Source organism: Camelina sativa, chromosome 14, assembly GCF_030686135.1.
Source record: "Camelina sativa cultivar CO46 ecotype springtype chromosome 14, ASM3068613v1".
In the NCBI taxonomy this organism is placed as follows: domain Eukaryota; kingdom Viridiplantae; phylum Streptophyta; class Magnoliopsida; order Brassicales; family Brassicaceae; genus Camelina; species Camelina sativa.
This window is the reverse complement of record NC_141893.1, coordinates 33187687-33215651: the sequence shown is the minus strand read 5'-3', so window position 1 is coordinate 33215651 and position 27965 is coordinate 33187687. Positions and strand designations below refer to the sequence as shown.

The 27965-nt window shown below is 34.1% G+C and overlaps 8 protein-coding genes across 14 annotated transcripts; 5 read left to right on the top strand and 3 right to left on the bottom strand.

The window, feature by feature from the left end:
• The first annotated feature begins 28 nt into the window (after positions 1 to 28).
• On the top strand, positions 29 to 1753 carry LOC104742970 (transcription initiation factor TFIID subunit 7). Its single transcript, XM_010464073.3, has 5 exons — positions 29 to 306; positions 805 to 938; positions 1038 to 1157; positions 1257 to 1322; positions 1428 to 1753. The coding sequence occupies exons 1-5, from the start codon at positions 192 to 194 to the stop codon at positions 1602 to 1604; spliced, it is 612 nt and encodes a 203-aa protein (XP_010462375.1). The 5' UTR covers positions 29 to 191; the 3' UTR covers positions 1605 to 1753.
• Positions 1754 to 2131: 378 nt separating this feature from the next.
• LOC104742969 (2-oxoglutarate (2OG) and Fe(II)-dependent oxygenase superfamily protein) lies at positions 2132 to 3852 on the top strand. Of its 2 annotated transcripts, XM_087484010.1 has the most exons (3): positions 2232 to 2582; positions 2686 to 3027; positions 3165 to 3852. In XM_087484010.1, the coding sequence occupies exons 2-3, from the start codon at positions 2714 to 2716 to the stop codon at positions 3742 to 3744; spliced, it is 894 nt and encodes a 297-aa protein (XP_087340136.1). In that variant the 5' UTR covers positions 2232 to 2582; positions 2686 to 2713; the 3' UTR covers positions 3745 to 3852. The 2 variants fall into 2 exon arrangements, with proteins under 2 accessions (XP_010462374.1, XP_087340136.1); XM_010464072.3 differs by having other exon boundaries at positions 2132 to 3027.
• On the top strand, positions 3852 to 5718 carry LOC104742968 (uncharacterized). Its single transcript, XM_010464071.2, has 3 exons — positions 3852 to 4347; positions 4528 to 4884; positions 4969 to 5718. Exons 1-3 carry the CDS (start codon positions 4197 to 4199, stop codon positions 5631 to 5633), a joined length of 1173 nt encoding a protein of 390 aa, XP_010462373.1. The 5' UTR covers positions 3852 to 4196; the 3' UTR covers positions 5634 to 5718.
• Positions 5719 to 8302: 2584 nt separating this feature from the next.
• On the top strand, positions 8303 to 11322 carry LOC104742966 (F-box/kelch-repeat protein At1g55270). Its single transcript, XM_010464069.3, has 2 exons — positions 8303 to 8758; positions 9041 to 11322. Exons 1-2 carry the CDS (start codon positions 8693 to 8695, stop codon positions 10277 to 10279), a joined length of 1305 nt encoding a protein of 434 aa, XP_010462371.1. The 5' UTR covers positions 8303 to 8692; the 3' UTR covers positions 10280 to 11322.
• Positions 10658 to 11298, bottom strand: LOC104742967 (uncharacterized). Its single transcript, XM_010464070.3, has one exon. The coding sequence runs from the start codon at positions 11296 to 11298 to the stop codon at positions 10813 to 10815; it is 486 nt and encodes a 161-aa protein (XP_010462372.1). The 3' UTR covers positions 10658 to 10812.
• Positions 11323 to 12829: 1507 nt separating the features above from the next.
• LOC104733035 (mediator of RNA polymerase II transcription subunit 31-like) lies at positions 12830 to 15256 on the top strand. Of its 2 annotated transcripts, XM_087484009.1 has the most exons (6): positions 12830 to 13777; positions 13888 to 14026; positions 14223 to 14276; positions 14357 to 14454; positions 14569 to 14665; positions 14979 to 15256. In XM_087484009.1, the coding sequence occupies exons 2-6, from the start codon at positions 14010 to 14012 to the stop codon at positions 14995 to 14997; spliced, it is 285 nt and encodes a 94-aa protein (XP_087340135.1). In that variant the 5' UTR covers positions 12830 to 13777; positions 13888 to 14009; the 3' UTR covers positions 14998 to 15256. The 2 variants fall into 2 exon arrangements, 1 of the variants encoding a protein (XP_087340135.1); XR_015579855.1 differs by having other exon boundaries at positions 12830 to 13402; positions 13712 to 13777; positions 13888 to 14276; positions 14569 to 15256.
• A 426-nt stretch (positions 15257 to 15682) lies between these two features.
• Positions 15683 to 17464, bottom strand: LOC104742965 (non-specific lipid transfer protein GPI-anchored 6). Its single transcript, XM_010464068.3, has 3 exons — positions 16895 to 17464; positions 16204 to 16302; positions 15683 to 16079 (listed from the first exon to the last, which is right to left on the bottom strand). Exons 1-3 carry the CDS (start codon positions 17229 to 17231, stop codon positions 15964 to 15966), a joined length of 552 nt encoding a protein of 183 aa, XP_010462370.1. The 5' UTR covers positions 17232 to 17464; the 3' UTR covers positions 15683 to 15963.
• A 3460-nt stretch (positions 17465 to 20924) lies between these two features.
• On the bottom strand, positions 20925 to 26594 carry LOC104742964 (E3 ubiquitin-protein ligase BRE1-like 2). 5 transcript variants are annotated; one of them, XR_015579850.1, is made up of 19 exons: positions 26181 to 26539; positions 25823 to 25984; positions 25609 to 25696; positions 25289 to 25519; positions 25040 to 25207; positions 24679 to 24869; positions 24503 to 24586; positions 24299 to 24418; positions 24026 to 24212; positions 23751 to 23942; positions 23287 to 23358; positions 22997 to 23073; positions 22727 to 22921; positions 22568 to 22640; positions 22377 to 22463; positions 22098 to 22235; positions 21810 to 22012; positions 21566 to 21728; positions 20925 to 21398 (listed from the first exon to the last, which is right to left on the bottom strand). XR_015579850.1 is itself a non-coding variant. In XM_010464063.2 (19 exons), the coding sequence occupies exons 1-19, from the start codon at positions 26292 to 26294 to the stop codon at positions 21267 to 21269; spliced, it is 2646 nt and encodes an 881-aa protein (XP_010462365.2). In that variant the 5' UTR covers positions 26295 to 26594; the 3' UTR covers positions 20925 to 21266. The 5 variants fall into 5 exon arrangements, 2 of the variants coding, with proteins under 2 accessions (XP_010462365.2, XP_087340121.1); XR_015579851.1 differs by having other exon boundaries at positions 23287 to 23354; XR_015579849.1 differs by having other exon boundaries at positions 23287 to 23354; positions 23782 to 23942.
• Positions 26595 to 27965: the final 1371 nt, after the last annotated feature.

The window sequence follows — 27965 nt, the reverse complement described above, 5'->3', positions numbered from 1 at the left end:
AAATAACAAATTAACTTATAGGATTCTTCTGGAACGTTTTGTCTTTCTCTCTCTTCTAAACTTGTAAAAAAACATTACATAAACAAAGCAATCGTGTCTCTCTCTCTCTCTCTCTTTCTCTCTCTCTGCATAATCCAATTCGCGAAGATAGAAAGAAGATTTCGAGTTGAGCCGTTGATTGATACCTTTTAATGGAAGAACAGTTCATACTTAGGGTTCCACCGTCTGTTTCAGAGCGAATTGATCGGCTTTTGAGCGAGGAGGCTTCTACTTCCGACGAGATCCCTTTGGATTTGTGTTTCTCAGGTGCCAACTTTTTTCTAGGGTTTTGTCTCTTTTTTGGCACATTATGTTGTGTTTCATCGTCCAAAGTTTCTTCCTTTTTCTCAAAATTTATGTCCTTTTTATCGGATACTAGTCTCAGGAGTGTGTCGCGGATTGAGATTTTTATACTCAGTACTTAAAGTTTGCTTCTTGCGTCTAGTTATGAGTTCTTGAATGTTCTTTACCTGAAAGACATTCTTGAATCTAATTAGGGGATCAAAGTCTGTGTAGGAATCTACCTTTAGCAACTTAATGTTGTGTGTAATGTGTTGTTAGAGAAGTCGAAAGACATATTTCTTGCGTCATTCTTGAATCTGATTAGGAGTTGTATGTTTTGTCAGAGAAGCTGAAAGACATTCTTGTTGCGTCTTTCTTGAATCTGACTGAGGAGGACTAAAGTTTGTTTGGAGAATCGATTTGCATTGTTTTTGGAGCAAACAAACTTGATATTATAAGGTTTTGTGTGAATTGAATTTGCAGAGGATGGGAGAAGCGGGACGTTTATGATTGGAAACGAAGAGTTCCCGGCGTCTCTACTTGATCTTCCTGCTGTTGTTGAGTCTTTTAAAACTTATGATGATTGTGCATTAGTCAAAACTGCTGATATTGGTCAGGTAAAATCAATTTTTATTCGATCCTTCTTTTGCTTACATGTGTTACGCATTATAAATTTTGACTAAAAATTAATATGAAAACTCTGATTTGTTACACAGATGATCATGGTCAGGGAGCCAGGGGATCCTGCACCTAATACAGTTGAATACAGACATGGTTTAACTCCTCCAATGAAAGATGCTCGAAAGAGAAGATTTCGTCGAGAGCCTGACCTTAATGTAATGTGCATTTACTATTTTATCAATCCATCAACTAGGCTTCACTAATACTTGTATATAGCTGTTCTGTTAACTTAGCCATTGCCAAAATGTTTGCAGCCGGAGCTTGTACAGCGGGTTGAGAGAGACTTGTTGAATATCTTGAGTGGCGGAACGATAGAAAATGTAAGATTACTTTCATTTTAATACATATGATGTGACAATATCTGGTCCTCGGGATAAAAATCGATTTAGTAACTTCATTCGTCACTCTGAACCCTTTTTGTTTAGGTAAATGAACAAGAAGAAGCAGCTGCGAACGAGAATGCTCCTAATGAAAATAATAAAGTATCTTCTTCACCTACACCTGTTGAAAAGCCTGAAGCTCCTCAGACAGGCACTAGTAGTAACCCAGCAGAAGCTGAGCCGGAGAGAAGTGAATCAGAAGATTCTGATGATTCAATGTGAGTTCATTAATTGTATACATATGAAGAGATTTTTCTTACCAAAACTTAAAGAGTTTGAGCCTGTTCTGTAAAATCACGGATATCCATGTTCCCATGATTTTTGATGATGTCTTCTTCAACCTTTTCCAATGGAATTATGGTTTCTGTTCAGAGTATACAGTGCGAGAAAGATTCTGTTTTTCTTGACTCATTCACCATCTTATAAGCGACATGTAAGTAAGTACATGTTATATGATAAACCAATCTCTCTATTTATGCCATAACTTCAAAAAATCAACCAATTCATCAAATTTCTGTCATGTTTGGACAAGAGAAAAGGTATGACCATATCTTGTTTCTTCGGATCCACCAGAAAAGTCAATGATTCTTTAAGCATCACCCATTATCTGTCAGCGCTAACATATGTTTTAAATTTGCACACGGCAGGACTCTATGTTATGTGGCTATCTATCTTCGTTTTATTAGATAATTGCCAGTAACACTCTTTGTTTTATGCTAAATATGTAGAGATCTATAGATAATTATATACATTCGGCCATTCAAATGATCTATACCAATCTCTTTTTTCCTTATTCTGAATACGTGCAACCATATCTATCATCATTTTGACTTATCCATTATGTCACAGATGGCATTTTTCGAGAGAAAAAAACAGACATACATGTAGATTCGAAAAAACATGCGTAGAGCCTCCTAAGGAGTTGTTGTCATGATGTCCCTCTTCATCTTCTGCAATATTTGTATGTATTTATATTTCATAAATTCTCTTTAGCCTCTGACTCCAACACAACAAGTTTTACGAATTGAGAAACCAAAAGGCAAAAACAAAACGGACTAGTCTAGGTTTTCAGCCTTGGTTATCTCAAAGAAAATTTTATTTTTTTTAAAACTCTCTTTCTATACAAAATCACAATGCATCAAACACTCGCTTCACAATTCTCAACCCGAGACCAAGTCACCGACTTCGTCGTCTACAAAGGTAACGGTGTTAAAGGCTTGTCTGAAACCGGAATCAATATTCTTCCCGACCAATACATTCAGCCATTCGAAGAACGACTGATCAACTTTCACGTAAATGACAGAACAGAAGAATCCATACCGGTCATCGACATGTCGAATTCAGATGAGAAGAGTGTCTCAAAGGCCGTATGTGATGCTGCGGAAGAATGGGGTTTCTTTCAGGTGATCAACCATGGCGTTTCGATGGAAGTTATTGAAAATATGAAAGCAGCTACGCATAGATTCTTTAGTTTACCGGTGGAAGAGAAAAGGAAGTTATCAAGAGAGAAATCTTTGTCAACAAATGTGAGATACGGGACGAGTTTTAGTCCTCATGCTGAGAAAGCTCTCGAGTGGAAAGATTATCTCAGCCTATTATATGTATCTGAAGCTGAAGCATCACAACTTTGGCCTGACGCTTGCAGGTAATTAAAAATATGATACAAACGTTACAATATTTCTTATCAGTAACCATATAGGGCACTTGACATGCAAAAAAAAAAATCTATCATATAAGGCTAAAGGATTGTTAAAAAAATTGTGTTTTTGTTTTTTTCTTTAGGCACGCAACTCTCGAGTACATGAACGAGTCTAAACCGCTAGTGAAGAAGCTCTTACAGTTTCTAGGGGAGAATCTAAACGTGAAAGAGCTAGACAAGACGAAAGAGTCACTCTTCATGGGTTCAACACGTATCAACCTCAACTATTACCCGACTTGTCCTAATCCAGACCTCACGGTAGGAGTTGGACGTCACTCTGACGTCTCCACGCTCACAATCCTCTTACAAGACCAGATAGGTGGTCTCCACGTTCGTTCCCTCACCACGGGCACGGATAGATGGGTTAACGTGCCTCCCATCTCCGGATCTCTAGTCATCAACATCGGAGACGCAATGCAAATCATGAGTAACGGTCGTTACAAAAGTGTTGAGCATCGTGTCTTAGCCAACGGTACTAATAACAGAATCTCTGTTCCTATTTTCGTGAACCCGAAACCAGAGTCATTGATCGGTCCTCTTCTTGAAGTGATCGCTAATGGAGAGAAACCGGTTTATAGAGATGTTCTTTATACCGATTACGTCAAACATTTCTTCAGAAAAGGTCACGACAGGAAGAAAACCATTGATTTCGCCAACATTTAATTTTTGAGTCATCCAAACAAGTTCTTGTATCACTAAAAGATTCTTGTTAATTTGGTGTGATTAAGCTTTAAGATTAAATTTTGGTTTGCTTGAGTGATTCCGGTTTAATAGTAGTATACTATATAGTAGCAGCCAATCATACTGGGCAGTACTTTGAGATTTTAGTTAACCGTAGGTCCGTAACAGATTTTTAACAACAATATCTTTAAAATTCCTCTTAATTTAGTTCAATTAGATATGATTTAAGATCTCGGTTCGGTTAGATTTGATTTTGGTTCGGTTCAAATGGGGAGTATCTCAATGCTGAAGAGTCTCTCTCTGTGCCAGAAGGTTTCGACTACCTCCATATGGAAAAGCTTTTTTAAGGTCCTTTCCTCAGTGCTTGCTTCTATTCTGGTTCGTGATGTGCCGTGTGGCATTTCTCTTTGTCCCGCGAGAGAGTTGCAACAGCAATGGCGACGGAATCAAGTTGTCTCAAGGCCGTTACTTTCGAAAGGTTTACGAAAAACCCATCAAATCAATTTCGTAAAAGACGAAAACTTTCATGTCGAAGTCGTCCTTTTCGATTCGGTGTAATTTGCTCCAAGACATCTGATTATCAAGGTAACGCCGATTCCAATCCCTCCAGCGACTCTGTTGCAAATTTCCGAAATTTCTCTTCTGAAACAGAAGTGTATGTCTCTCAGTTCCGTTGTGATGTGTTTCGATGATCATTCATCGGAGTTCAATCAGTGGCCTCTGTTTTTTAAGAATTCAAGATGTTTCCTTTGGTTCTGTTTTCAGATTTCCAGAGTTATGCAAGACCTTTGCGTCTCTTACCAGTAGAAGAAGTGAAAATTTGTAGAGAGAATCCATCTTTCACTGTGAGCGAAACTCGATCTCTTTATAAGGTTAAGTTGCAGACAAGTAATGTGTTCGGTTCAGGGATTAGTGACATGAATGCTAGAGTTCTTATATGCTTGATAGACGAAAAGGGTGATTCGGTATTACATACAATACCTGCAAATTTATCATCTTTGGATTCAGAGGTGTTGGAAAATGGTGAAAGATTCAAGTTTCAGAGAGGTTCTGTTGATGAATTCACATTTGAAGGACCCAAACTCGGCAAAATCAGAGCTTTTTGGATTGGTCTTGAGTCTGGTTAGTCTCTTTTGACATGGAACTTGGATTGGATTAGTACATTATTTTTTTTTTGTGTTTATGGAATTAGCTTTTCATATTTAGGTCAATGGAGAGTTGGAGGAGTGAGCTTGTGGGTGGTTAATCCTCAGGGTAAAGATACCGATGCAGAAACCTTTTGTTGCCGATATGATTTTGAAGTCGATGAACTCTTGCTTGGAGAAAGCAGTGACCTATCTATGGTGGAACTCAGGCCTCTCCGTATCACTGAACTCACTGACTCTGATCAAATCTCTTCATCTACATCTCTGGATGTTGACAGTCCAATTGTTTCTAAGGAGGAAAGCATGGAAGAATATGCAAACTTGAAACTCTCTCTGCTTCTCTATGATGCTATTCTCATCCTTCTTGGAAGTTCGGTCTTTTCATTCTCACTAGGCGAAAATTCCGCCATTGCTTTCTTCTTTGGTGGAACAATGGGATTTCTCTACTTGCTGCTTTTACAGAGATCAGTTGATGAACTGCAAGCACCGGGATCTTCTTCATCCGGAAACTCCAATCAAGCACTAAGCGGAGGACTCAAGATTCCTGTTTTGACCCTTGCAGTGGCCATAGGATTGACGGTTTTAGCCGTGAGAGGTCACATTGGGGGAGATCTTACTACATTTGCAGTCACACCAAAAGAGATATTGGTGGGAACTTTGGGGTTTCTTGTATGCAAAGTAGCCGTTGTTTTGGCTGCGTTTAAGCCCTTGAAGGGTGGTTCTTAAATCTTAAAAGAGCCAATGATCTATGTTTGTAAATGACTGTGTTGTATATAACAGATATATGTAAATAAGAGATACAAGTTATACATCCAAGGATTGTACATCCATTGGTAGTCCATTGATCATATCATTTTACCCATTCAAAATCATGTATCAAAATTTACTTGATTTATTAGAAGGTTATTCGAAGGTTAGTTTGTGTTTCTATCTCAGAATAACTTTATTTCATAAGATCATTAGGTTGGTATAAATTCACCAAAGCTAGTTTGATTTATATACAATTCTATGTATTAGAGTCATTATTGACTTTGACCACAAGTATTTTTGTAACATATTTTGAAGAATGTATAAATATCAATTAGGACATAGCTATGAAAGTGTATGGCGTACCAAATCAATTTGTTTTCTTTAGGGTTTAGTGGGATGTCATTGTCAAAGAATTAATTGGGCAAGCAATGACTATGATTAAAAGTAAAATTAGGGGTGGAAAATTTATCATGGGTAAGGTTTTGATTTCTGAATTTAAGATAGACACTTTTTTATATCATAACTACTAACTACCATTATGTTTATGAAATTATGGTCAAATATTTACCTTTATGCATTTGTATATATGAATATAAAGTTTTGTTGAAAAATCATCTCTTAAGACGCAACTCTTGCCAGTTGCCATCATTGGTCCATTGACATGCATAATTGTGCTTGACACTCATCATTTACCTTTCTATTTCTATAAATATCAACTCTATTGTACGTTTTTTGTTTTTGTTTTTGGGGGTCAGAATAATAGTTAAGTATCTAGAAATAGCAGAATATTGTTTCTACTCTACGTAAGGTTTGGTTGAAAAGGATGAGCTAAATGTGAATAAACGATGCCATTTTTGTTAGGTTAACCATTGTTGTATTGTACTGTGTGACCTTTTTATACCAATGATATATATTGACCGTATGTTTGTTTGCAACTTTGCATGCATATAATATATAATCTCAAATATTTAAAACATCTTAAAACAATCTTTGATTTGCGTCGATCAAATAACATATTAGTCTCTAATTTACCCCCCCCCCCCCCCCCCCCCCCCCCCCCCAAAAAAAAAAATTTTGGATTTGTAGAAGAGAACAAATCATCCAAAATAAGCCACTAAAACTGCACCTTTTGGAACCTCTAATTACCATTGTTCTTCAGACTTTTGTCTCCAGAATTCTCTTATCCCCTACTATAAGCATTTTTTTTTATCAATCTATATAAGCTTTCCAATTTCTCGGCCAAAGACAATTTTTTTTTTCTTTTTCTGAGCCTAATAATCGAATACTCATCAATTCAAAATGTCACACACAAATACAACAACTACGAGTTAGCTAGATATATATTGAAGGGTAATTCTAAAATACCAGTAAAATAATAATAAAAATCTTTCTAAAAATATACCATCACTAGGTCTTTACAGAAAAGAAAAATACTACTAAAATACCCCAAAACTAAAACTAAACTTTAAATTTGCAAAACTAAATCCTAAATCCTAAAATTTAAAGCTTAGACCCAGAATACTAAACAATAATCCAAATTTTGAAAATATTAACTCTTAAAAAATCATAATTTTAGATTTGTGTTATTTTTTGGATTTAAAAGTTTGTAATGATATTTTTGGAAGAAAGACCTAATGATAGTATTTTCAAAATAAAAACTTAGTTTAATGATATTTTAGGATAATATTTTCTCTATATCACAAACTATCCTAGTTGAATACATAAAACTTTGATGCTTAACTTATGTTTGGCTCTCTTTTTTTTGTTCTCTCTCTTTGTTGCATTCTCGAGAGAAATGAGAACATTTTGATAAATATCCTTGTACTCCTCAATTATTATAATGGATAGACACACATCGTTTTGTAAGTATTCTACATCTAATATTTGAAAATTTTGATATACGTATTCTAAATATGCCGTGTCCCGTTCCATACGACAAATATCGTCCCCTTCTTTTAAATCTTTTTGATGAAGTGGTTGAAAAATTGACGTATAATTTAATGTATTTTGATTTTAAATTTAATTAATTAAATAAAACGGTGGATACTATATAGTCCAAAACATACCATTCGTAAGGCATCAATTAGCCTAAAAATTTGTTGTCCTAACAAATGAATTATATTTATTTAAATACCCTGACAGATTCCGCCATTTTAATAAGTACAACAGTAACACGTCTAAGTTTGACGATTAATATGACTTTCATCCAATAAAAAGTTTGAAAAGAATCATAACATAAAACCAAATTCCATAATACTACTAATTATGTGCTAGAATGACTGAATGAATGAATGATCTTTTATACCAAATCTTTCAAATACCAAATCTTAAACTTTTGTTTCACCACTTTTCAACAAAAAGTTAGCCCATTGACATGATAATCAAATGTTTCTTTCCACCGGTAAATTATCATTCCATTCACAATCTTTAAGTTTCCCCCTTAAATATATGATTAAATATAATTTAATTTAAAATGCATATATTGATAAATATACTGATAGAAATATATCTTACTATTAGTTTATGTAATAAGTGTGTTACAAAAAAAAAAAAAAAATCTTACAAATGGTTGACTAAAAAAAAAGCGTATACAAATATTACACACTTTTTGACTATTTATTACTGGCTCCATTAATTTCAAGGTCGATAATAATATAATATTAATCATTTCATTCAATAAAAACTCTAGATTCTGTAATTACCAAAAATAAAAATAAAATACACACTAGATTAATACACCTACTAGTATTAATACATAAACTTTTACTTCTTGAGTTAAAGAAACAGAGAAAGAGAAAGAGAAACAAACCAACCAGTCACATTTTTCTGTGTTCAGAGAGCGAAGTGGAAGGTGGTTCACGTTTTTCCCTCTAATCTTCCCCCCTCCGATTACAGTGAGATTGAACCATTTGGTTTCTGGGTTCTCATCAGTTTCTTCTTGAGAGATCGGCTTACACAAGTTTTCAGAATTCTCGATCTGTTTCTTGTTTTGTTTTGTTTTTGTCTTATATATATATGAGCTTCGGTTTTTGAAGATGGATCTATCTTCTCAACGACAATCCCCAAATGGGTCTAGGGGTTTTCGTCTCCAAGCTCCATTGGTTAGTTCCTTTCTTCGTTTCTCTCAATTTCCATTTAAGTTTAGGTTTCGTAAAGATAAAGCCTTTTTAAATTTTCTGGGAAAAATGTTTAGACTTTTGATATGATTATGCCTTGAAAATTACTTCAATTTTGTTTCCTTTTTCAGAAACCCTATTCCTAATTTGGTAGTTTTTTTTTTCTTTTTCACTCCTGTTTCTGACTATTATTTTCTGCCCTAAATGTTACTTTTTTTTTTTTTTGGTTGTTGTTTCTGACTTGTGAGATTGGGAATATCTTTGCAGGTGGATTCTGTATCTTGCTATTGTAGAGTAGATTCTGGTCTTAAAACAGTTGTAGAAGCAAGAAAGTTTGTTCCTGGATCAAAGCTTTGTATTCAGCCTGATATCAATCCCAATGCTCATAGGCGTAAGAATTCTAAGAGGGAGAGGGCTAGGATTCAACCTCCGCTTCTCCCTGGCCTCCCTGACGATCTTGCTGTCGCTTGTCTCATCCGTGTCCCTCGTGCTGAGCATAGAAAACTCAGGCTAGTCTGTAAGAGATGGTACAGGCTTGCTTCTGGCAACTTTTTTTACTCTCAGAGGAAGCTACTTGGGATGTCTGAAGAATGGGTTTATGTTTTTAAGAGAGACCGTGACGGGAAGATCTCATGGAATACTTTTGATCCAAGCTCTCAGATTTGGCAGCCGCTTCCACCTGTTCCCAGAGAATATTCAGAGGCTGTTGGGTTTGGTTGCGCTGTTTTGAGCGGTTGTCATCTTTATTTGTTTGGAGGTAAAGATCCTCTGAGAGGGTCAATGAGAAGGGTTATTTTCTACAATGCAAGGACCAACAAGTGGCACAGGGCACCTGATATGCTTAGGAAGCGGCATTTCTTTGGTTGTTGTGTCATCAACAACTGTTTGTATGTAGCTGGTGGGGAGTGTGAAGGGATTCAAAGGACACTCCGCTCAGCTGAGGTTTATGATCCAAACAAGAACAGGTGGAGTTTTATTGCTGATATGAGCACAGCAATGGTGCCTCTTATCGGTGTGGTCTATGATAAAAAGTGGTTTCTCAAGGGTCTTGGGTCTCACCAACTCGTCATGAGTGAAGCTTATGACCCAGAAGTTAACTCTTGGAGCCCGGTTAGTGATGGGATGGTTTCTGGTTGGAGAAATCCGTGTACTTCTCTAAACGGTCGCCTTTACGGATTGGATTGTAGGGACGGATGCAAACTCAGGGTGTATGATGAAACCGCGGATTCGTGGAACAAATTCATGGACAGTAAAGTTCATTTGGGAAACTCAAAGTCGCTTGAAGCTGCTGCTCTTGTTCCTCTAAACAATAAGCTTTGTATAATCCGGAACAACATGAGCATGAGTCTGGTTGATGTCTCGAATCCTGACAAGAACGACCCTCGACTGTGGGAAAACATAGCCGTAAAAGGACAGTCCAAGAACATTCTCAGTAATATATGGTCGAGTATCGCTGGGAGAGCTTTGAAGAGCCATATTGTGCATTGCCAAGTGCTTCAAGCTTGACAAATGAAACCTGAAAGTCAAACAATGGAGTCAAATTGTTCAGAAGAAACCAACCCACCTTTTGACCTTCCAAGGAGAGGAGGAAGAAGCAAAATCTGGCTCAAGAGTACCAATGAGAATCGTCTTCTTCTTGACAAGAACTCATGTCCGGTCTTAACAAGATCATATGAGAGACCAAGAGAGAGAGAGAGAGAGCCAAGACAGTGAGGTGGGTTACATTTGTTCACCATTTCTTCTGCTGTTAAATCTGTCATCTGTGTTAGTATTTATTTATAGGAATCACTTTTAATTGTTTTTGGCAAATTGTTATAGCGTTTTGTTGACATTTTGTTTTCTGTGATCTCTGTAAATCTTAAATCTTTCGTCTCTTTGGTCAAATAGTTATAACATAATCTTTATTAGTTCAAAACATCCACTCGGAACAAAGCAAATATTTTGAGAATACAGACACTGGAATCACAAATTCAGACATTGGAATCACAACTTGGGACATTGGAATCACAACTTCGAGTTCAGACATTGGAGTGGCGCAATCAAGCATCTTGTAAATAGAGTTTGCTTGAGCAAGAAGGAACATCTTCGAACAAGGAAGCAGGTAAGGACTTGGTCAAGAATCCGACGGAGAACACAACCGTGGAGGCGGTTTGATCAGATGTCATGGCGGTAACAGGTAACCAAAGGAAACCCTCTTTAGCTTGGATTCCATTGAGGTTTTTAGCAATTCCGTAACTGAATTTCCCGGCGATTTTCTTGCCGAAATAAACGAGTTGATCGCCGAACTCGACGTAGCAAGGAGAAGTCAGGTCAACGCTGAAAGCGCCGTCGTCTTCGGAGACAGTGTACGACTTGACATTATCCGGAAGAAGACCTTTCGGGAACCCGAAGCGTTGGAGAAGATCGTGGATGTCATCGCCGCGGAGAGATGGAAGATCGAAATCTAGGGAAGAGGTGGAGAGAGACAAGAGAGAGAGGAAGAGACAGAAGCAGAGTGCGAGCGAAGAAGATGAAGTAGAAGCCATTGTTGGTTAATGAATGAGTTGAATGACACTGAGGTTTTAAGGAGGCTTATATATATAACAGAAATGTTGAGGGTAAAATTGGGAATTCACAAAGTTTGTAAGATTCCTTATTGTAGTTTGACTTGCCACGTGTATGAGAGGTAACATGTTCGTGATATTCGTATTTTGGTTCCGGCGTGTAACACGCTTTATTATATTTGGGCCTGTTTGTGGATATTATAATTTATATCATTGTTGGTCCAACTAGAGAGATCCATATTCATACTACCTAACTTTCTTTTTTGAAGAAATTTATTTTGTAAATACTACTCTCTACTTGAGTGAATTTGCTAAAATCACCATCACTTTTGAAAATGATTATGGTTAATGAGTAAGTTGCGAATTGTTATTTAACGATTGAATAGCTATATACTCTTGAATAGCCATATATATATTGTTTGATTTTATGATCAAAAGTTTGCAAGATGTGTGTGGTTGGTCAAGTGTTCATTTCAATACATAAAAAGAATAAGCTCAACAATCACCATTAATTTGAAGATTATTATGGTAAATGATTAAGTTGCGAAGTAGTAGTTATTACGAACTGATTTTTTTTTTAGAATGATATTTTTTTTATTATTTATAAGGATATTCTTGAATAGCTATGCTGTTTGATTTAAGATTAAAAATTTGCAAGATATGTGTGTGTGGGTGGGTGGGTTGGTAAAGTGTTCTTTTCGATACATATAAACGAATAAGTCCAAACCAATCCATTTTCTTTTTTTTTTGTTTTGTTTTGTTTTAGAAATGTGTGAACCTGTTGTATTGCAGAGATCACTAACGATGATTAGAAGGAAAATAGTATATACTACTATATTTCATCACTACAATGTAAATGGTTTTTAATTTCGATTGTTCTTGATTTGTGTGAGATTGTGGTTTCATACATTTTCTCTTACATGGTTTTTGTTAAGGTTTTTGTGCTTTTTAGCCTTTCAACAAAGAATGTTACTGTTAGTAGAATCGGTTATACAAACGTAGTTTATTAGCTAAGTTTTATTTTTTTAGTATAATAGTCTAAATCATTTTTGTTAAGATGGTGACTCTTGAATCATGTTTTAGCATTGTAGTTTGACTTCAAAAGAGATAAAAAGAACTACTTTTCTTCAACAATATATGTTGTTCAAACATTAGTTATATTTTAATCTGGAGTCACACAGTTGGTTGCAGTGTCTAAAATACAATTCTTTTCTCCTCTACCGGCGCAGCTGCCGCTTCCGGTCGTTGAAGGGTACTCCAAACCTTATCAAGAAATATATATTTTTAATTTGATCTAATTAGTGTGAACAATTATCCAGTAAATATTTTGTAAGACTTCCGATCAAAAAGTTTGCTTACTTCCACTCTCTCATCGAAATTGTTTACAATTTCTGTTTTTCCACGTTAATTATTTATGTATTGTAATATAAAACTTTTTATGTTATTTATATCTTTGATATGCTGTGGATCTTGACTGGCTGGCTGTAACTTTTTACGTCTATAGCACTACAAGAAAAGTCCACATTGATAGCAGTAGATTATAGCTCATTTTCTCTAACTGCTATGAAAAATAGACTTTTTTTTTAATTACTATATAATAGCACTAGATAAACGCTAAGATAAAAATTCGTTAAGCGAGAACCTAAAATCGTTTATTCCGCTATTACTTAGATGAAAATTTTCGTTTAAGCGCGTTTCAGATCCAATTTTTTTTTTTGTCAACAGAACCAAAAAATTTAAATGCCACGTTTACAGCAAAAATAAAACCTTATCCCTTCTCTGTACGACGAGACGAACAAAACATCAGAAAATTTTTCTTCGCCAAATTGAAATCTAGGTCTTTTTGAGTCCACCATAGACTCCACCGTGAAGCTCGTCGGTGGCCTCATTTCGCGTCCATTCCGATGTCATATCTCGGCAAAAAAGTGATTAACACGAATTGTTATGTCTCCCTCTACCTCAATTTTTATTTGCTTCCTTCTCTTATTATCTTTCTCCATCCAAATCCGAGTTTGCGAGATTTCAAGCTACCTTAACAACAAAGTCATCCACTTTTTCAACTTTCTTTCAACTACTTAAGCTCCAGGTTCGTATTTGTATGTTTTTTCTTGTTCTTCTCTGTGATTTGTACCTTTTTGTGTTTAGATGAATGATTAGATCTCGAGACTGATTTACTCTCTTTGCGATGGATATGGTTCAGATTCGGTTTCAAAGTTTTAGTATTTTGATTGCTTGTAAATCAATAGATGGGTTAAGCTTTTGATTGTTCAACATTTCTCTTTATTATATGCTTTTCTGGAGAGGTCATATTGAATGGTATCTATGGTATTGGATGACCTATATGATATGCATATTTCTCTCATGACATAAGCTTGTTAATTTTTTCTTGTTTTAGTGCACAACGCTTGCAGGATTTAGGTGATGAGTCTAAGTCGCTTCAGCAATAGTTTTGTGTACAGAGGTATTGTAGATTGTTTCTCGAGGACATACAGAGAATCTGGATTATATAACTATGGTTTTTGTTTGCAACTACATCAGCGATTTTACTTACTTAAACTTGTTCTTATTTAGGTCAATGGAGATGGAAAGTATGAGCGGATAAGTGGAACAAGCCTTTGGTGGAGGCACAGTTTTAGGTCTTGGTGGAGGCACAATTTTAGCAAAAGAAGCCTTATGATCTTAGCAAAGCAACGATGCGCAAGAAAATAAGGTTTGTATTTTCAATTTTAATCAGAACCGGTTTAGTACTTTGGTGGATAACCCAAACTTAAATTCAGAAATCAGAACCACCATAAATAGTCCTCCTCTCTGTCTGTTCTCTCAGTCGATCTAATGTGGGTGTGTGAAGCTTTTTCTGATTCCGCTTGAGAAATCCAAAATTCGATTCTTGTTTTTGGTTGATTTAGGTTCACTGTTTCTCCCGAGGAGATTGATGATGATACATCAGAGATTCCATCCCCGTGGGTTCATCTTCTTCCTCTTCTGTACTCTTTCATATGTTTCAATCTACTCTTTAGTTGTTTAATTCACATATCTACAGGCCAAAGAAAACTTACAAGGATCCCGACGGTGGAAGGCAACAGTTCTTACTGGAACTTGAATTCATTCAATGTCTCGCCAATCCTACTTACATCCACTGTTAGTTTCTCTTCTTCTTTTCCCTTCTATAGTTTATGAGGATTTGTTCTAGGGTTTAGTCTTTGTGCTTTTTTAAGTGTTTGCCCTTATCCTTTGGGTTATGCTGTTTTGTAGACCTGGCACAGAATCAGTATTTTGAAGATGAAGCATTTATTGAATACTTGAACTATCTTCAATATTGGCAGCGACCAGAGTACATCAAGTTCATAATGTGAGTTGGAATATCTTATTGGAAGTTTTGGTAGTCATATGAAGGTTTGGAATATATCTTATTGCTCTGCTTGTTTTATCCGTTTCATTATGTTTTTGTGTTTATGTCTTGGTATAGGTTCCCACATTGCCCATATCTGTTAGTTGTCTATTTGAACATGTTGTAACGTTAAATAATAAGTTTTGTAGGTTTCCGCTCATGTATAGGTAACACTTACAATTTATGGTTTATTTATCTCTATGTGATTGCTATTTGCTTATAGGGTTAATGGCATATTGTGGCTTCTCACGATTCTTTTGTTTCATATGAGCAGATACATATGGAGAGGATAACTAACATGTCTTTTTCATATATTCAAAGTGAACTAGTAGCTGTTCATTGGACTGTTTCTAGAAACGCTAAGTGAGCAGCTAAAAGAGAGCCTTTGCTACAAGTAAGAAAGGCTTGGATGGGTTACATGTACATGTCAAATAGTGTTTCTATTCTTTTTAATGTTAATTTTATTTTGTTTTAGACTTGGTGACACTTTGTTATGTAAGACTTATTTTGGTTAATGTAATTTATGTTATGTATGTTGATTATTTTATGAAATGTAAAAATATAAATATATTTAAATAAATTTTGAAAAAAAAATTATAATAATAAATAAAACAGCATGAATTTTGTGATCCAATAAAATATATTATAGCATTCGATTAGTGCTATGATATAATTACGGTAAAAACTCTTAACATAGCGTGTAAAATGACTTATAACATTATCTTTAAAAATTTGAAAAGCGGGATAATATAGCATTTCTGTACTGCTATGGTATAATACTATATCATAGCATACGAATTCTGTGCTATCATATGTGAGGTACCTACAATAACAGTGGCCTAACATAGCGTTTGTAAAAGAGCTATGAATTACATATTATAGCGTTTCTCTCATGCTAACAATGTACATATTTGTTGTAGTGTAGGATAATGTATTTTAAATACACATAACATGTGTTAAACGCTCAAACTAATTAAATACGACAAACGTAAATATTATTTCTTTCATCATTCTATAAAATATAAGAAACACAACATTAGAAAAAAAAAACATATCAAGTCGGCAATCCATAAAACACTAGCGTACAAGATCTGATGATAAACAACGTACTAAAATGTACTACGCTTAATTGGATATAAAAACTACATTTACATGCATATATAGAGATGTGTATACATACACATGCAGCATGTGTCTCATTAATATAAAATAAAGCGAAGGGAACATTAAATAAAAGAAGGTGAGTGAAGAAGAGATAATCAAAAGAAGAAGATGAGAGTGAAAAGAGCAAATATTAAAAGCTCAACATCCAACCAACTCTTCTTCCTCCATCCATTACTCTTCGCTGATTCAGCTTTTCCTCCTCCTGTCCCATCTATTTAAGTTATAGCACCAGTAAATTTAATAGTTAGTAACTAATCATCGGTCTAGTTATCTATGAAAATTATTTAATAGAATTGAATGAATATGATCAAGGAGTATAAATTAAGTTTAATTACCTTTATGCGATGGAGATGTGGTGTTGAAATTTTCTTCAATCCTTCCCAAGCTCTCAAACTCTTTAGCCAACGTTGAGTTTCGAGGTAAATGCAGAATCGCTTTCCCATAATTAAAAGGCAAAAATGTTAGCTAACTTAATTTATTACTGATTGTTAGGAAATCGTAGTTAGTTTTTTTTTTAAATGAATATTATTTTTGTTGTTGCAAAAACTTCTGTAATTTTCGTTTCAAAACGGTTTCATAATTGAAATGAATAATACTTCATATTTATGATCTATATCAAAAACGGTAGAACGTACGATGGATAGTATAGTATGTATGTGATATCCAGAATTACAGTTTTTTTAAAGAGGAGGTAAAAACTATATTAAAAAAATCATATATATTGCATAATGACCAAAACTTCAAAAATAAGAATACTTCATGCTATATATTTTGAACTTCTGTCACTTCCATATGGTATTATAACAACTAAAACGAAGAATTCTTCATAATATTTGATCGTATGTGATCTCCAAAATTATACTAAAAAAGCTCGAAAAAGAAAAAGAAGAACTCGAACATGAACATCCACAATACCTGTACTCAGACATACTAATAAAAACAAGCTCCAAACTTTATATATATTAAATAAACTTCAACAATTAATGAGAGACATGAAGAGAGAGATAGAAAATAAAAAAAACTTACAAATACACTCAGTGATGTTAGGAGCCGTTATATGGCAAGCGGTGGGAAGATGAGCGGCTAGGCTTGCGTTAAATTTGAGACCAAGTTGAGGATCATCTTTGTCTTTGACCAATATGCAAACACACTTCTCACTATTCGTTATAACTTGGCCAAACCCTGCACAACAATCTTTCGTTGGAGCCTTGGCGTCTCCTCCAACGTACGGAAGACACGTGGATAGTGCTACGAGTTGGTTCATACACTCGTCTCTGTCCTGAGCCAGATCTGAGCTTCCAAACCCTAGCAACATGGAGGTTGTCACGATGGTTGTGATTAGGGCTCTTATCGAGTACTCCATGGTTCGATGCGTTGTGTTCTCTCTTTAGATTTCTATATAGGTTTGTGTCGATAATGCAATATAGATAGAAACGTGTTCTCAGTCTCTTTTTATGATCGTGTGTATGTTTATATATATGGCTCTGAGAGTGTCGACGTATTGGTTGGATGATATGGATGGGATCATTTATTACGTTTAACATTTATAGTTATGTACTCAAGATAATATCATTTGAATGTGTAATGAACTGATGATTTGTATATGAGTGTTAATAATGATGGCTTATATAACTTTCAAAGGAATAAGCCAATTTACTGGTGAGATAATGAAAAACTAAAATAAAATTGTTTGTCCATATCGTGGGTTCTTTGGCAAGTAGTTTCACCGGCCATAGCTTAATTAGATTTTATGAAACATTGTGAGTTACTGGAGTTGTCAATCCACAGTACATACATGTGGTTCAATACATATACGATAATATGACGACGGCATTAAAATCTTTAGATCTGGTGATGATATACTTAAAAATAAAATAAAAAGGACCAACTACTAAATCAAAATGTCTTATACTAACATATGGATATTACAAGCATTATAATTTAATAAATTGATACTTCTCAAAATACCAAATCTACAATTTATGACACAATGACTTTGGATCATAAGCAATTTGGATAGAGATTGAAGGTGGTGTCTGTCAGTCACATCGGAACATTTCTATTATCAATTATTCAAAAAAAAAAACCCCAATATTTTCTTGACGTAATTTCAATCATATTACACCATTTATAAACCATATACAATCATAATACTAGTAAGTCTAGTATAGTAATGTTTAAAGGTTGATTGGCTAAAATAATGATAAGCCTAAAATTTCTGAGAGGAAATAGTGGTGGACGAGCCCTTGGACTCTGCAATCTTGCATGCATGTGATTGTCATGTTTTTTTAATTCAAGCCATCTCGAATTATTATCCTTTTCTAGCTGGCTTACTAGTATTATGATTGTATATCTAGAAGTTGCGGAAACTCAGCCTATAATTTTTTAACCCGTTTTGGATCAGTCATTGATTAATATATATGGCTTGATAAATCTAAAAAAACTTAAATAGTAATAACTTTTTTTTCCAAGCTTGGCGATATTCTTGCATGTGGATTTTGTAAGAAGTTGGACGAATATTAGTTTTTTACTAACTGAACTAAAGCTACACTTTTTTGGATCTAAAATCCTAGCTCAGTTTCTACTTTGGCCAATTGGTAACTTTCCTACAGTAGTGTCTAACATAAGAATCGATGAAAGCGATAGGTACCTGTTTCCCTATATAAAGATGAGATAAAAAGAGCTTGAAAACTTGGTTGATTTAGATCACTATTTTGGGTTCATACGTAAATGGTACATTTGAGAAAGAAAGACTAACTATAATTAATCTTTCATCTACTGATTGGAGAAATTTATTAGGATGTTCAACGAACCTAACTTTACTTCACCGCTCAATATACGAGACACAGCTGGGTGTACACGTCTCTTTGAATGTTGATCCAAACATGCCCTACGATCATCCAAAATTAATATAAACTTGTAATGTTTTTATGACCTGATATTTGAAACTCGTATGCGTATTTTTATGTATCTAAATCAACTACCAATTAGATTATTCAAATTGAATATTACATATCCCCTATATAATAAAACGAAAGTACACAATATTGTTTTGTAAACTATATAATTTTAATAAGTTAGTTACAAATAGGTTACAAATTAAGTTTTATATTATTTGTATAGTCTAGATTAATTTTTTCAAAAAATCTTAAAGAGAATATTCTAAAAAATCATTTGATATCATATTAATTTTTTTTATTAAATTATTCATCAAATAAAATCTTTTCATATCTAACTTAACATATTAATTTGTTAATTATTATTATATTGTACCTCTCATTTTTATATATGAGTCTATTTTGTGAAACAAATAAATTATCATATTATTTATTATAATTAAAAAATAATTTTTTTCCGGATATACCATAAGTTGAATTTTTAAAAACAAATATAAATGATTCAATCTATAAAATATTCAAGTTTAGTTAATATTATTCTTTAAAAATAATATATATTGAATTAAAAATTTTACTGAGTAACGGGTCAAAATTTGAATATTTAAATTCAATTTCATATTTTTTTGTTGAATTTTATAATTTTATATAATATAATAAACTTTAAATAATTTATTTTTAAAATATTGAAACTATATATTAAAGTTAGAAACTATAAACACTCTAAATTGGTTTATTATAGCAATGTTAATAATATGTAACTATAATATGAAAGAATTTCAAAAAACCAAGTATATTAAAACAAAAAGTATAACAATATATTAGATTACTCATAATATAATAACTCGCCTTTTAAAAACCAAATTCACAAAATTATGTCTTATAATGACATTCAAGTCATGAGGTAGAATATATATTGTTGAAATAACTTCACGTACATAAACTAATACAACATATTAAAATTTTATTTAAAATAGAAAATATTTAAAATTTTGTATAAAATAAAATTTAACCAGTGTTATAGCACGAATACTTATCTAGAATCATTAACAATATAAAACTTACAAAATAAGTGTCTTTTCAAGTCATCATATTTAGCATATGATTTTATTGTATAATATTTTATCTAAAAAAACTTTTAAAAACAACCACATAAATTATATTTTATATAAAAATTACAATATAAATAAAATGAATTTCTACCCGTGCTCTTAATCTAGTCTTTTTAATATAAAACCAGGATCATAATACATATAGTATTAATGGCTATTTCTTTCTAAATTTTAAAATATATACTCCTTCCGTTTCAAAATATAAGATGTTTTAGAGAAATTTTTTGTTTTATAATATAGGATGTTTTCAAGTTTCTATGCAACTTTTAGATTAGTTTAGTATTTTATATTATGCAATATTGTTTCTGATTGGTTGAACTTGTTAAAAGTAAAGATTTTTAATTTGCGTGATTTAGTTAAAACATCGTATATTTTGAAATTGAAACGAAAGGAGTAATATTAATGGCTGTTACGAAGTTTTGTCTCTGCCCGTTTATTAATTAGTTTCACTTTGTTTGTTTGTCATTTCTATGATGTAAATGTACGTAATTTTCGAGGCTTGACAAAATTCAGACACGTATGGGTGGTCATACTAGTAACGAAACAAAAATTAATGTAACTTCTTTGTTTTGTTCTCATCAGATTCCTCACCCCAAGTACAAGTCTGTAACATATAAAGCTAATTTCAGTAATATCTACGCGTTACCCCAAAAGTTACTGGGTATGTAACACACCCAACATTTTTACTCGTTCAATCAATGTGTTAAAATGTTTTAAAAAAAACGTGAAGTGCAATTTCACTTTTCACTGATATTTTCGTAGATTGAAAAATTGAGCCTTTCTCACAGTACTAAACTAGAAACAATAACGTAGTCATATCAACATTTCTTATCAAAAGGACACTAGCTACAATGATTAATTGATTATCGTAGATAAGAAATTAGAACATCTTCATGTGCATTTAAAGCCTTAAATGTAACCAGTTACTTAGGTATCTTTCTACAAGACATTATCCCTACCTAACAATAGATAGATAGCTCCCAAAACATCACTTTACTAATCCTAATTATAGAAAAGTTTCTCTATACTCACCCGGCTCTTGCTCAGTTCTTTTTAGGAATACATATATAATTCTTTAGATTTTTTGAAAATACAAAACTAACTATCTCCGATTCATTTGTGATATGATGTCTTTGTTGGTCCCCATGTCATAAAACGAAGGCATAAATGGAGGTAACACAAACGCGACTGTCACATACCTAAAACCTACACTTTCTCCATAAAGATACCACCTAATTTCTCGTTCACCCTCTTAGCTGGAAAAAACCAGATAGATAACTGGTGTTGTAACTAACAATCTTACAATGTTATTCAAGGGTGGGAAGGAAGATGAGATTGTGTGGACCTTGATTAAGTGTGTTATGTACCAACACCAGTTATCTTTGGTCCGAGTTACATTTTGACAAGCCGGACGTCGCTCTGGCCAAAGGCAGTACCACAACCTGGACATTTCCGGTGTCGGATCTCTAAGCTACGTTGGATGCATTGCTGGCAGAAGAGATGATAACATTTCACAATTACCACCTGCAATAGTGTTTCAAAACAAAACAACAGTTGTTGATATGCGTTGAAAACGATTTTCTTATGATGCAATATTTGACTATTGATGATTATTATGACAGTGATGAGAAAGGATTATCAAATCATAATGTCTGTTTTACGGTGAGATATAGGATTATGAGAATTGTTACCTCTTTAGGCCGATCAAAACAAACGCCACATTTGAGGATGTTTTTGCAATTCTTCACTTCTTCCTGGAGTCTCACTATTGCAGCTTCTACACTCTCAGAACCCAACTCTTCAAGCTCCTTGTTCAACTCCATTAGCTCTTCCTCAAGCTTCTTCTTCTCCCTCCTGTTCAGCAGATAGAAATTATATCAATCTGTCATAATGTAGTAACTGCGTTCAAACAAGAAAATCTGTTTTCAGGTCCACCTTTCATCATCCAATTCCAGTTTGATGTCGTTTGTCCTCCTACTGATCTGTTCATATTCCTTCTCGGATGAAGAAACAGCCGACTTGAGCCATCTGAATTCCTTGTCAGCATCAGCTACTTCCCATTTGGTGGTTTCGAGGCTGATAGCGAGGTGACGATCTTCTTGAATCAATTTATAAGCCTCAGAAAAACAGCCTTTCATCTGGGAACATAAGAGTATTAGTAAATGTCACTGATGAGAGCAGTTTTAGAGAGGTACAACAATTACATAAGAGAAAGCTTCTAACCTGTTCCTCATTATGTGTAATCCTTTCTTTTAGAGTCTCTACTGATGCATTAACTTGTTGTAGCTGCTTTTCCATTGCTTGCTTCTCAGATAAGTGAGTGTTGTAAGCATGCTTTGTCTTGACACTCTCGGAAACAAGCTGGCATCATAGATCAAACAAATAATCTACAACTGATGTGTTCAAAGGCTAGATAGAATTTAAATTAAAGGTAAGAATTGAAAAAAAGAGTAAAAACCCCATATCTCAACATCAAAATGTCATATTAACACTAGAACTTACCTTGATATTATAATCATCCCGCTCAGCCACCTGCTGCAACAAATTTTGGTTCTGTGTCTGCATGTCTTCATAGGCTTGACCGATAGTCTATAGAAACAAAGTATTGATGAGACACATACACATTTTTTAGATTTTAATACACTCCATAATCAAAATGAGAAAGAACGGGCAGAAGCATGAATGCAAGATACCTCCATTTCAGCAATGCATGCCTCTGCCTCCTGCTCTTTAACTTTAATACCCTCCTTAAGTTCCAAAACCTCCCTGCAAATAATACTGATTAATGCCCCCCAAAACGGTGAAAAGTATAAGATGAATGAACTTGGATGTGGTAAGAAAAGAGAGTATACCTCTCAGAAATATCTAATTGAGTCCTCAATTCAGCAATTTCAGCCTTCGCGGTAGCAAGCCTTTCTTGGCAAGCAGTTTCCGTCTCATGAGCCGCTTTCACTCTCAATTCAAGAAAGTGTTCCTCTAAAACGTTTTTCAGCTCTTCAGCCTGAGCTTGGGCTTTCCGTTGTGATTCCTTGATTTCTGCCAATCCTCTGAAAGTGGAAAGCACAAATCTCATGTTTTCAGCAAAAATTGGAGAGCTCATGTACAGTCAAATGGTTACATACCTTTCATCATTACACTCACGTGTACAGATGCTTGCAAGATTTTGTAGCTCCCATTTTTCTTTCAGAAGTTTCTCAATCTGCAACGTTACAATTGACATTCAGACTCTTACTGCTAATCTTTCTGGAGTTTATCCATGAATTCCTAACAGAGAAAAGATAACTACGCAAGCGGATGAGTCAAGTGCCTAAGATACGGTTGGAGAGAGGCATGTAAATAGAGCAAAAGAACATGGTAATTACCAAAAAGAAAAATTGGAGTAGATGGGTTAAAGGACATAAAGAAAACTTACTAGAGCCTTGAGAGATTTAATTTCGGCCATCTGTTCGGCACATTTATCCTCTATACCCTTCTGTTCGTCTGCCTTTGTTAACAAGAGAAAATCAATATTTCAGGGAGCAGTTCAATACAAAGGAAAAAAATAGTTGAACCAAAGCATTTTCATATACAAGGGAAAGAGATTCTATTTTTATTTCGATGTTATACCGGTTAATGTTGCATATAAAGTTGTCTATTAGTCAAAGCCTTTGCATTGACAATAACGCACAAAACAGTCAATATAATAGCTGAAACTCAACAAAATCTTTTCACTTCTCCTCATCTTATTAGCATTCTAATTCTAGAAAAGAACAGCATGTGCCACATTATTAATTGAGTAGCCTGCTCCCTACAAGTAATTCATGCAGTGACCAAATAGTCCACAAAACAAACAAATTATACAAAGTCGATGGCAGGAAAAACAGAGAAATATTATACCGAATATAATAAGCTGTGGTTGCGTTCAAACCTTGTTACTTAACGAAACTCTCAGCGACTGAGCTTGTTCACGCAGGTAAAGAGCATCATGTGCAGTGTCTTTCCACCGTTTTAGCTGTGTTTCCATCATTTCCATCTCCTTAGATAAGGTTGATGCCATTGTAATAAACTCACTTTTAATATCTTGCCGCTCTGAAACATGGAAAAAATATCTTACAGAGAAGGAAAGTAAAGCATTACATAGACAATGAGTACTGAAATGGATTGAAAATTACCAGAATCTTGAATAGCTTCTTCCGTTTCAAGCTCTAATCCGTTCTTTTCAACTATACAACTCTGCAACTTCTGTTCCAGCACTTCAATTCTAGAACCAACAGTGGTAGTCTTATGGTTAGCCGCCTCAAGGGATTCTGCCCTTAGATTTAGTTCCTTCTCCCGTCTCATTACAAATGATCTTTCAGCCTGAAGCAGAGGTTAGACAAAGATGGACAAAATATTCACCCACTTAATAGGGATAGAAACACCGGCAAATTGAATAAGATGCTGACCTGAATAGCCTCAGTCAGAATTTTATACCGGTCCAGTTCAGCATTCCAGTGATGAAGTTGATCTTTGATCAAACTATACAGTCTAGACGAGTATATATACTGGTCATCCTTTAGCTCATTCTACATCCAGTAAGCAAAACATATCATTGTTAACTACAACTATACTCTTAGAAAATTCCTTTTCCCTAAATTCTATAGATATACCTCAATATCTTGACATTGTCTTGACAGGGAAAGGTTATACTCTTGTGCGGCTTGAAGCTCAGACAGACGACCTTCTGCCATTATCTAGATTAATTATTCAAAAAAAATTATAAGCTTAAACGTGGGAAGAAAACACAAACATGAACCACTCTATCCAATATCAATGATGTATATACCTTTATTTCATCAATTGAGTCCTTCAATTCACGCAACTTTTTCTTATCTACTGGCTTCTCAGGAGAAAGACTTCCATTAGCTATTGCTGGTGATGTTACATAACCTTCACATGCAGCATCCTTCTGCATTTTCAGATTTATCAATTTTCTTCTATTTTCTTCAAGCTCAGCCTTGATTTCTTCCAATTGACCTTTAATAACCAAAGATACCCAATAGTCAAAGAGCAATTATGAGATGTTAACATGCCAATTAACATAAATTCTTACATCCCGGTTCCAACGTTCAAAATGGAAAAGGTGCTATGCTTATAGAAACAAACAGCTGATTTCTCATGTTGTCTAGAATCATGAAATATATAACCTTTGAGGTGTTTAAGCTCGGATTGATCTGTTGAATGGCTGCTTATGTATGTCTGAATTTGCTCGGTATGTTCTTTGTGCCTCACATGCAAAGCATCAATTATCTCACGCAAGTTTTTGGCCTCCTCTTTCATCAAATCATTAATGTTAGACAACTGGATGGTGGCATCTGAAAAAAAAAGAAGTATGTGAATTGTCTGTAGCCACTAAAAACAAAAAAATGAAATCGACAATTGGAACACCAACCAACCTTCTGCCGAATTCACAGCATGTATATTTTGTGATATGCTTTCAGCTTTCGCCCTCTGTGTAGCAATGGTGTTTTCAAAGAGTCCCATCAACTCCATAGTAGAGGAGTGACGCAAAGCAAGAGCTTCTTCAACCTTCCTTACTACCTCATCACTATTTCTAGTATCTAAGGAATCTACTTGCAGAAGTGTACACAGAAACGTTTCATCAGCAGGGCATGGCGGAACTGAACCTAGATTACATGGAGACAGATATCTTAATTGTTAAGCAAATGTAAGCAACTCCTATACTTTAAAGAAGGGAGAGAACTCTTATAAACACCTCGCTTTTTATCTACAATGTCCAAGTAGTTTAGAGCCTCATGATTAGCCCCGGCACGAACTCCAAGCAATATCAGATCATCCACCAACTAAATCGTCAAAAAAGGCACAAAATAAAACCACATACCCTCTGAGTTAAACATCAAACGATGCAACTAGGTATTCTACAAATACAAAGAGGAACGCGACCACCTGAAAACCAAGTAATTGCTGACCTGATTCCAAAGCCGGTTAACTGAGATAAGTTCATCGTCATAAGATGTTTGGTTGATTTGCAACTCTTGGATCTTGGTTTCAACATCGTAGAGGTTTTTCTTCTGAAGGTCTAATTGCTGAACCAGTTTCTGATTCTGAAGCTGTAGAACGGTGGCATCAACCTGAAGACAACATGCACCAAAGAAACTCACTTTTAATGTCTTAAATAATCCTTATTGGCATCATTCTGACACTGCAACTATACACACAACACAATTGCACACCAGCTTTGAAATCAATTTCAATATAGAGAAACCCTATCGAAGTATTCAATGAACGGGCTCAACGAGAAGTCTCAGTCGCAAAAAAAAAGCTTACACTTTTAGCGATGGGATGAGAAGGTGAGGAATTACGGGCCATGGAAGTCGGAGAAACGGAGTCCATAAGATGAGGCTTCTTCTGCATCGGCTCGTCCGATTCCTGATTCTCCATAACACTCCAAAAGTAAACCAAAAAAAAAAAAAACCCCTAAAACTCGAGCTGGTTCAGGCAGAAACTCTAAAAGTCTACAACTTTAAGCAATATATATGTCTCGTTGATAGAGAATCGCTGAATTGAGTTATACGGACGTCCAGAGGCGGAGGAGGTGTCGCCGGAGAATCTTCTGAGCTTTCTCTCTAGTCGACTGATTTTGTTTTGTTTTTGCTTTTTTTTTATCTAACAGAGACAAAACTCCCTAAACGACGTCGCTGAGGTATTAAAAAGGCTTTTGGGCCTACATTACGTGAATATAAATAAAATAAAAGCCCAACAACGTAATTTAAATAGAGACTCGAGAGACATTGAAGTTGCTTGATTTAACATAATTATTTTTCCAAAAATACAAACAAATTTAATAAAATCAATTTTATTCGACATATTTTATATTTGTATTATTAAAAATAATAAAATAAAAATTTAATCTATAGTAAAATATCAAATTATTAATATTTTAACTTTTAAATAATATCAATTCAAACTTATACCATCATACAACCATTTTGCAATATAACTGGTTTGTGTTATTCTAAAATTTTAATATGCTTTTTATTTAACACACCAAATTTAAAATTTGTATTACAAAAAATTCAACAAAATTATGAGACTGTGACAATTTTAGTGATTTGTTTCTTCTTAATTAGGGTTTAAGTTATCACTTAACATGTTAAAAAACGATCATATGACATTTTTCAAGGACCTAAACTCTTAAGTCTAGCTAAGATCTTAACTAAAAGAGAAACAACAAATATTTCGTATATATAAGAATGTCGAAGAACAAGTCGAATAATATGTTTTTGTATACATACACACCTACAGTTGTTAGCCAACTATGTAGCCTATAGTGTGAAATGTTTTCGATATTTTTGAATTAAATTATAACATATACACCTCGAAAGTCAATGCTTCTAGACTATATTATAAGTCAACATTAAACTCACAACAATTCCAGCAAGTTGAATTTTCTTGAACTTTAGGCCACGTTTTTTGATTAATCATGTATAATACTCTTAAAACCTACATGTATTTCTTATACAAAATAGTTTTCATCGTTCATTAGCAAGATATTATGTGTAACTTTGATACCTAACGTATATTTGATGTTGCTAAAAAGAAAGTATCACAGAAATGACAACTTATAAACATATTAAAAACAAAAAAAGAAAGTTCAATTAAGAATAAGATCTTCAATGGGAATGGCCGAATGGACCAATTATTTACAGATAATAATAAGAATTGTCTCTAGTAAGAGCATCTAATTGGTAAACCTTTTAATGTGTCTTAACTATAAGATAATATTAAACATAACATTAATTTAATTTAAGCATTTTATCAATTCTGTGTTATTTTTTTCTCCTCCATTGGTGATCCCTAAATATGGGGTCTTAAAAATTAAAATTTAATTTATATATAGAGGATGTGTTTTTGAGTACAATGTTACAAGTGTTAAAAAAAAAACTTTATGCAAAAATAAGAAAAATGAAACTAGAAATTGTAATTACAGTACATTTTACAAAAACACAAATGAATCTTTCTTCAAACTAAGTTCCTAATCTGTAGTAAGTAGTAACACTCACGAAAAGAAACATTAAAGATGAAACTGTGTCTCTCTTTAACATATTCCAC

Bases quoted from the DNA above. Each gene is read 5' to 3' on its own strand.
- LOC104742965 (XM_010464068.3), bottom strand. From the start codon at position 17,231: ATGGAGTACTCGATAAGAGCCCTAATCACAACCATCGTGACAACCTCC. The intron at 16,303-16,894 runs GTAAGTTTTTTT...ATTATGGGAAAG, and splicing joins TAACATCACTGAGTGTATTT to CGATTCTGCATTTACCTCGA. The intron at 16,080-16,203 runs GTAATTAAACTT...TAACTTAAATAG, and splicing joins CACATCTCCATCGCATAAAG to ATGGGACAGGAGGAGGAAAA.
- LOC104742966 (XM_010464069.3), top strand. From the start codon at position 8,693: ATGGATCTATCTTCTCAACGACAATCCCCAAATGGGTCTAGGGGTTTT. The intron at 8,759-9,040 runs GTTAGTTCCTTT...ATATCTTTGCAG, and splicing joins TTCGTCTCCAAGCTCCATTG to GTGGATTCTGTATCTTGCTA.
- LOC104742969 (XM_010464072.3), top strand. From the start codon at position 2,516: ATGCATCAAACACTCGCTTCACAATTCTCAACCCGAGACCAAGTCACC. The intron at 3,028-3,164 runs GTAATTAAAAAT...TTTTTTCTTTAG, and splicing joins CTTTGGCCTGACGCTTGCAG to GCACGCAACTCTCGAGTACA.
- LOC104742967 (XM_010464070.3), bottom strand. From the start codon at position 11,298: ATGGCTTCTACTTCATCTTCTTCGCTCGCACTCTGCTTCTGTCTCTTC.
- LOC104742964 (XM_010464063.2), bottom strand. From the start codon at position 26,294: ATGGAGAATCAGGAATCGGACGAGCCGATGCAGAAGAAGCCTCATCTT. The intron at 25,520-25,608 runs GTGTTTATAAGA...CATGTAATCTAG, and splicing joins CATTGTAGATAAAAAGCGAG to GTTCAGTTCCGCCATGCCCT. The intron at 25,208-25,288 runs GTTGGTTGGTGT...TTTTTTTTTCAG, and splicing joins TGCTGTGAATTCGGCAGAAG to ATGCCACCATCCAGTTGTCT.
- LOC104742970 (XM_010464073.3), top strand. From the start codon at position 192: ATGGAAGAACAGTTCATACTTAGGGTTCCACCGTCTGTTTCAGAGCGA. The intron at 307-804 runs GTGCCAACTTTT...TTGAATTTGCAG, and splicing joins TTTGGATTTGTGTTTCTCAG to AGGATGGGAGAAGCGGGACG. The intron at 1,323-1,427 runs GTAAGATTACTT...CTTTTTGTTTAG, and splicing joins GTGGCGGAACGATAGAAAAT to GTAAATGAACAAGAAGAAGC.
- LOC104742968 (XM_010464071.2), top strand. From the start codon at position 4,197: ATGGCGACGGAATCAAGTTGTCTCAAGGCCGTTACTTTCGAAAGGTTT. The intron at 4,348-4,527 runs GTAACGCCGATT...TTCTGTTTTCAG, and splicing joins CAAGACATCTGATTATCAAG to ATTTCCAGAGTTATGCAAGA. The intron at 4,885-4,968 runs GTTAGTCTCTTT...TTTCATATTTAG, and splicing joins TTGGATTGGTCTTGAGTCTG to GTCAATGGAGAGTTGGAGGA.
- LOC104733035 (XM_087484009.1), top strand. The intron at 14,277-14,356 runs GTGGGTTCATCT...ACATATCTACAG, and splicing joins ACATCAGAGATTCCATCCCC to GCCAAAGAAAACTTACAAGG. The intron at 14,455-14,568 runs GTTAGTTTCTCT...GCTGTTTTGTAG, and splicing joins CAATCCTACTTACATCCACT to ACCTGGCACAGAATCAGTAT.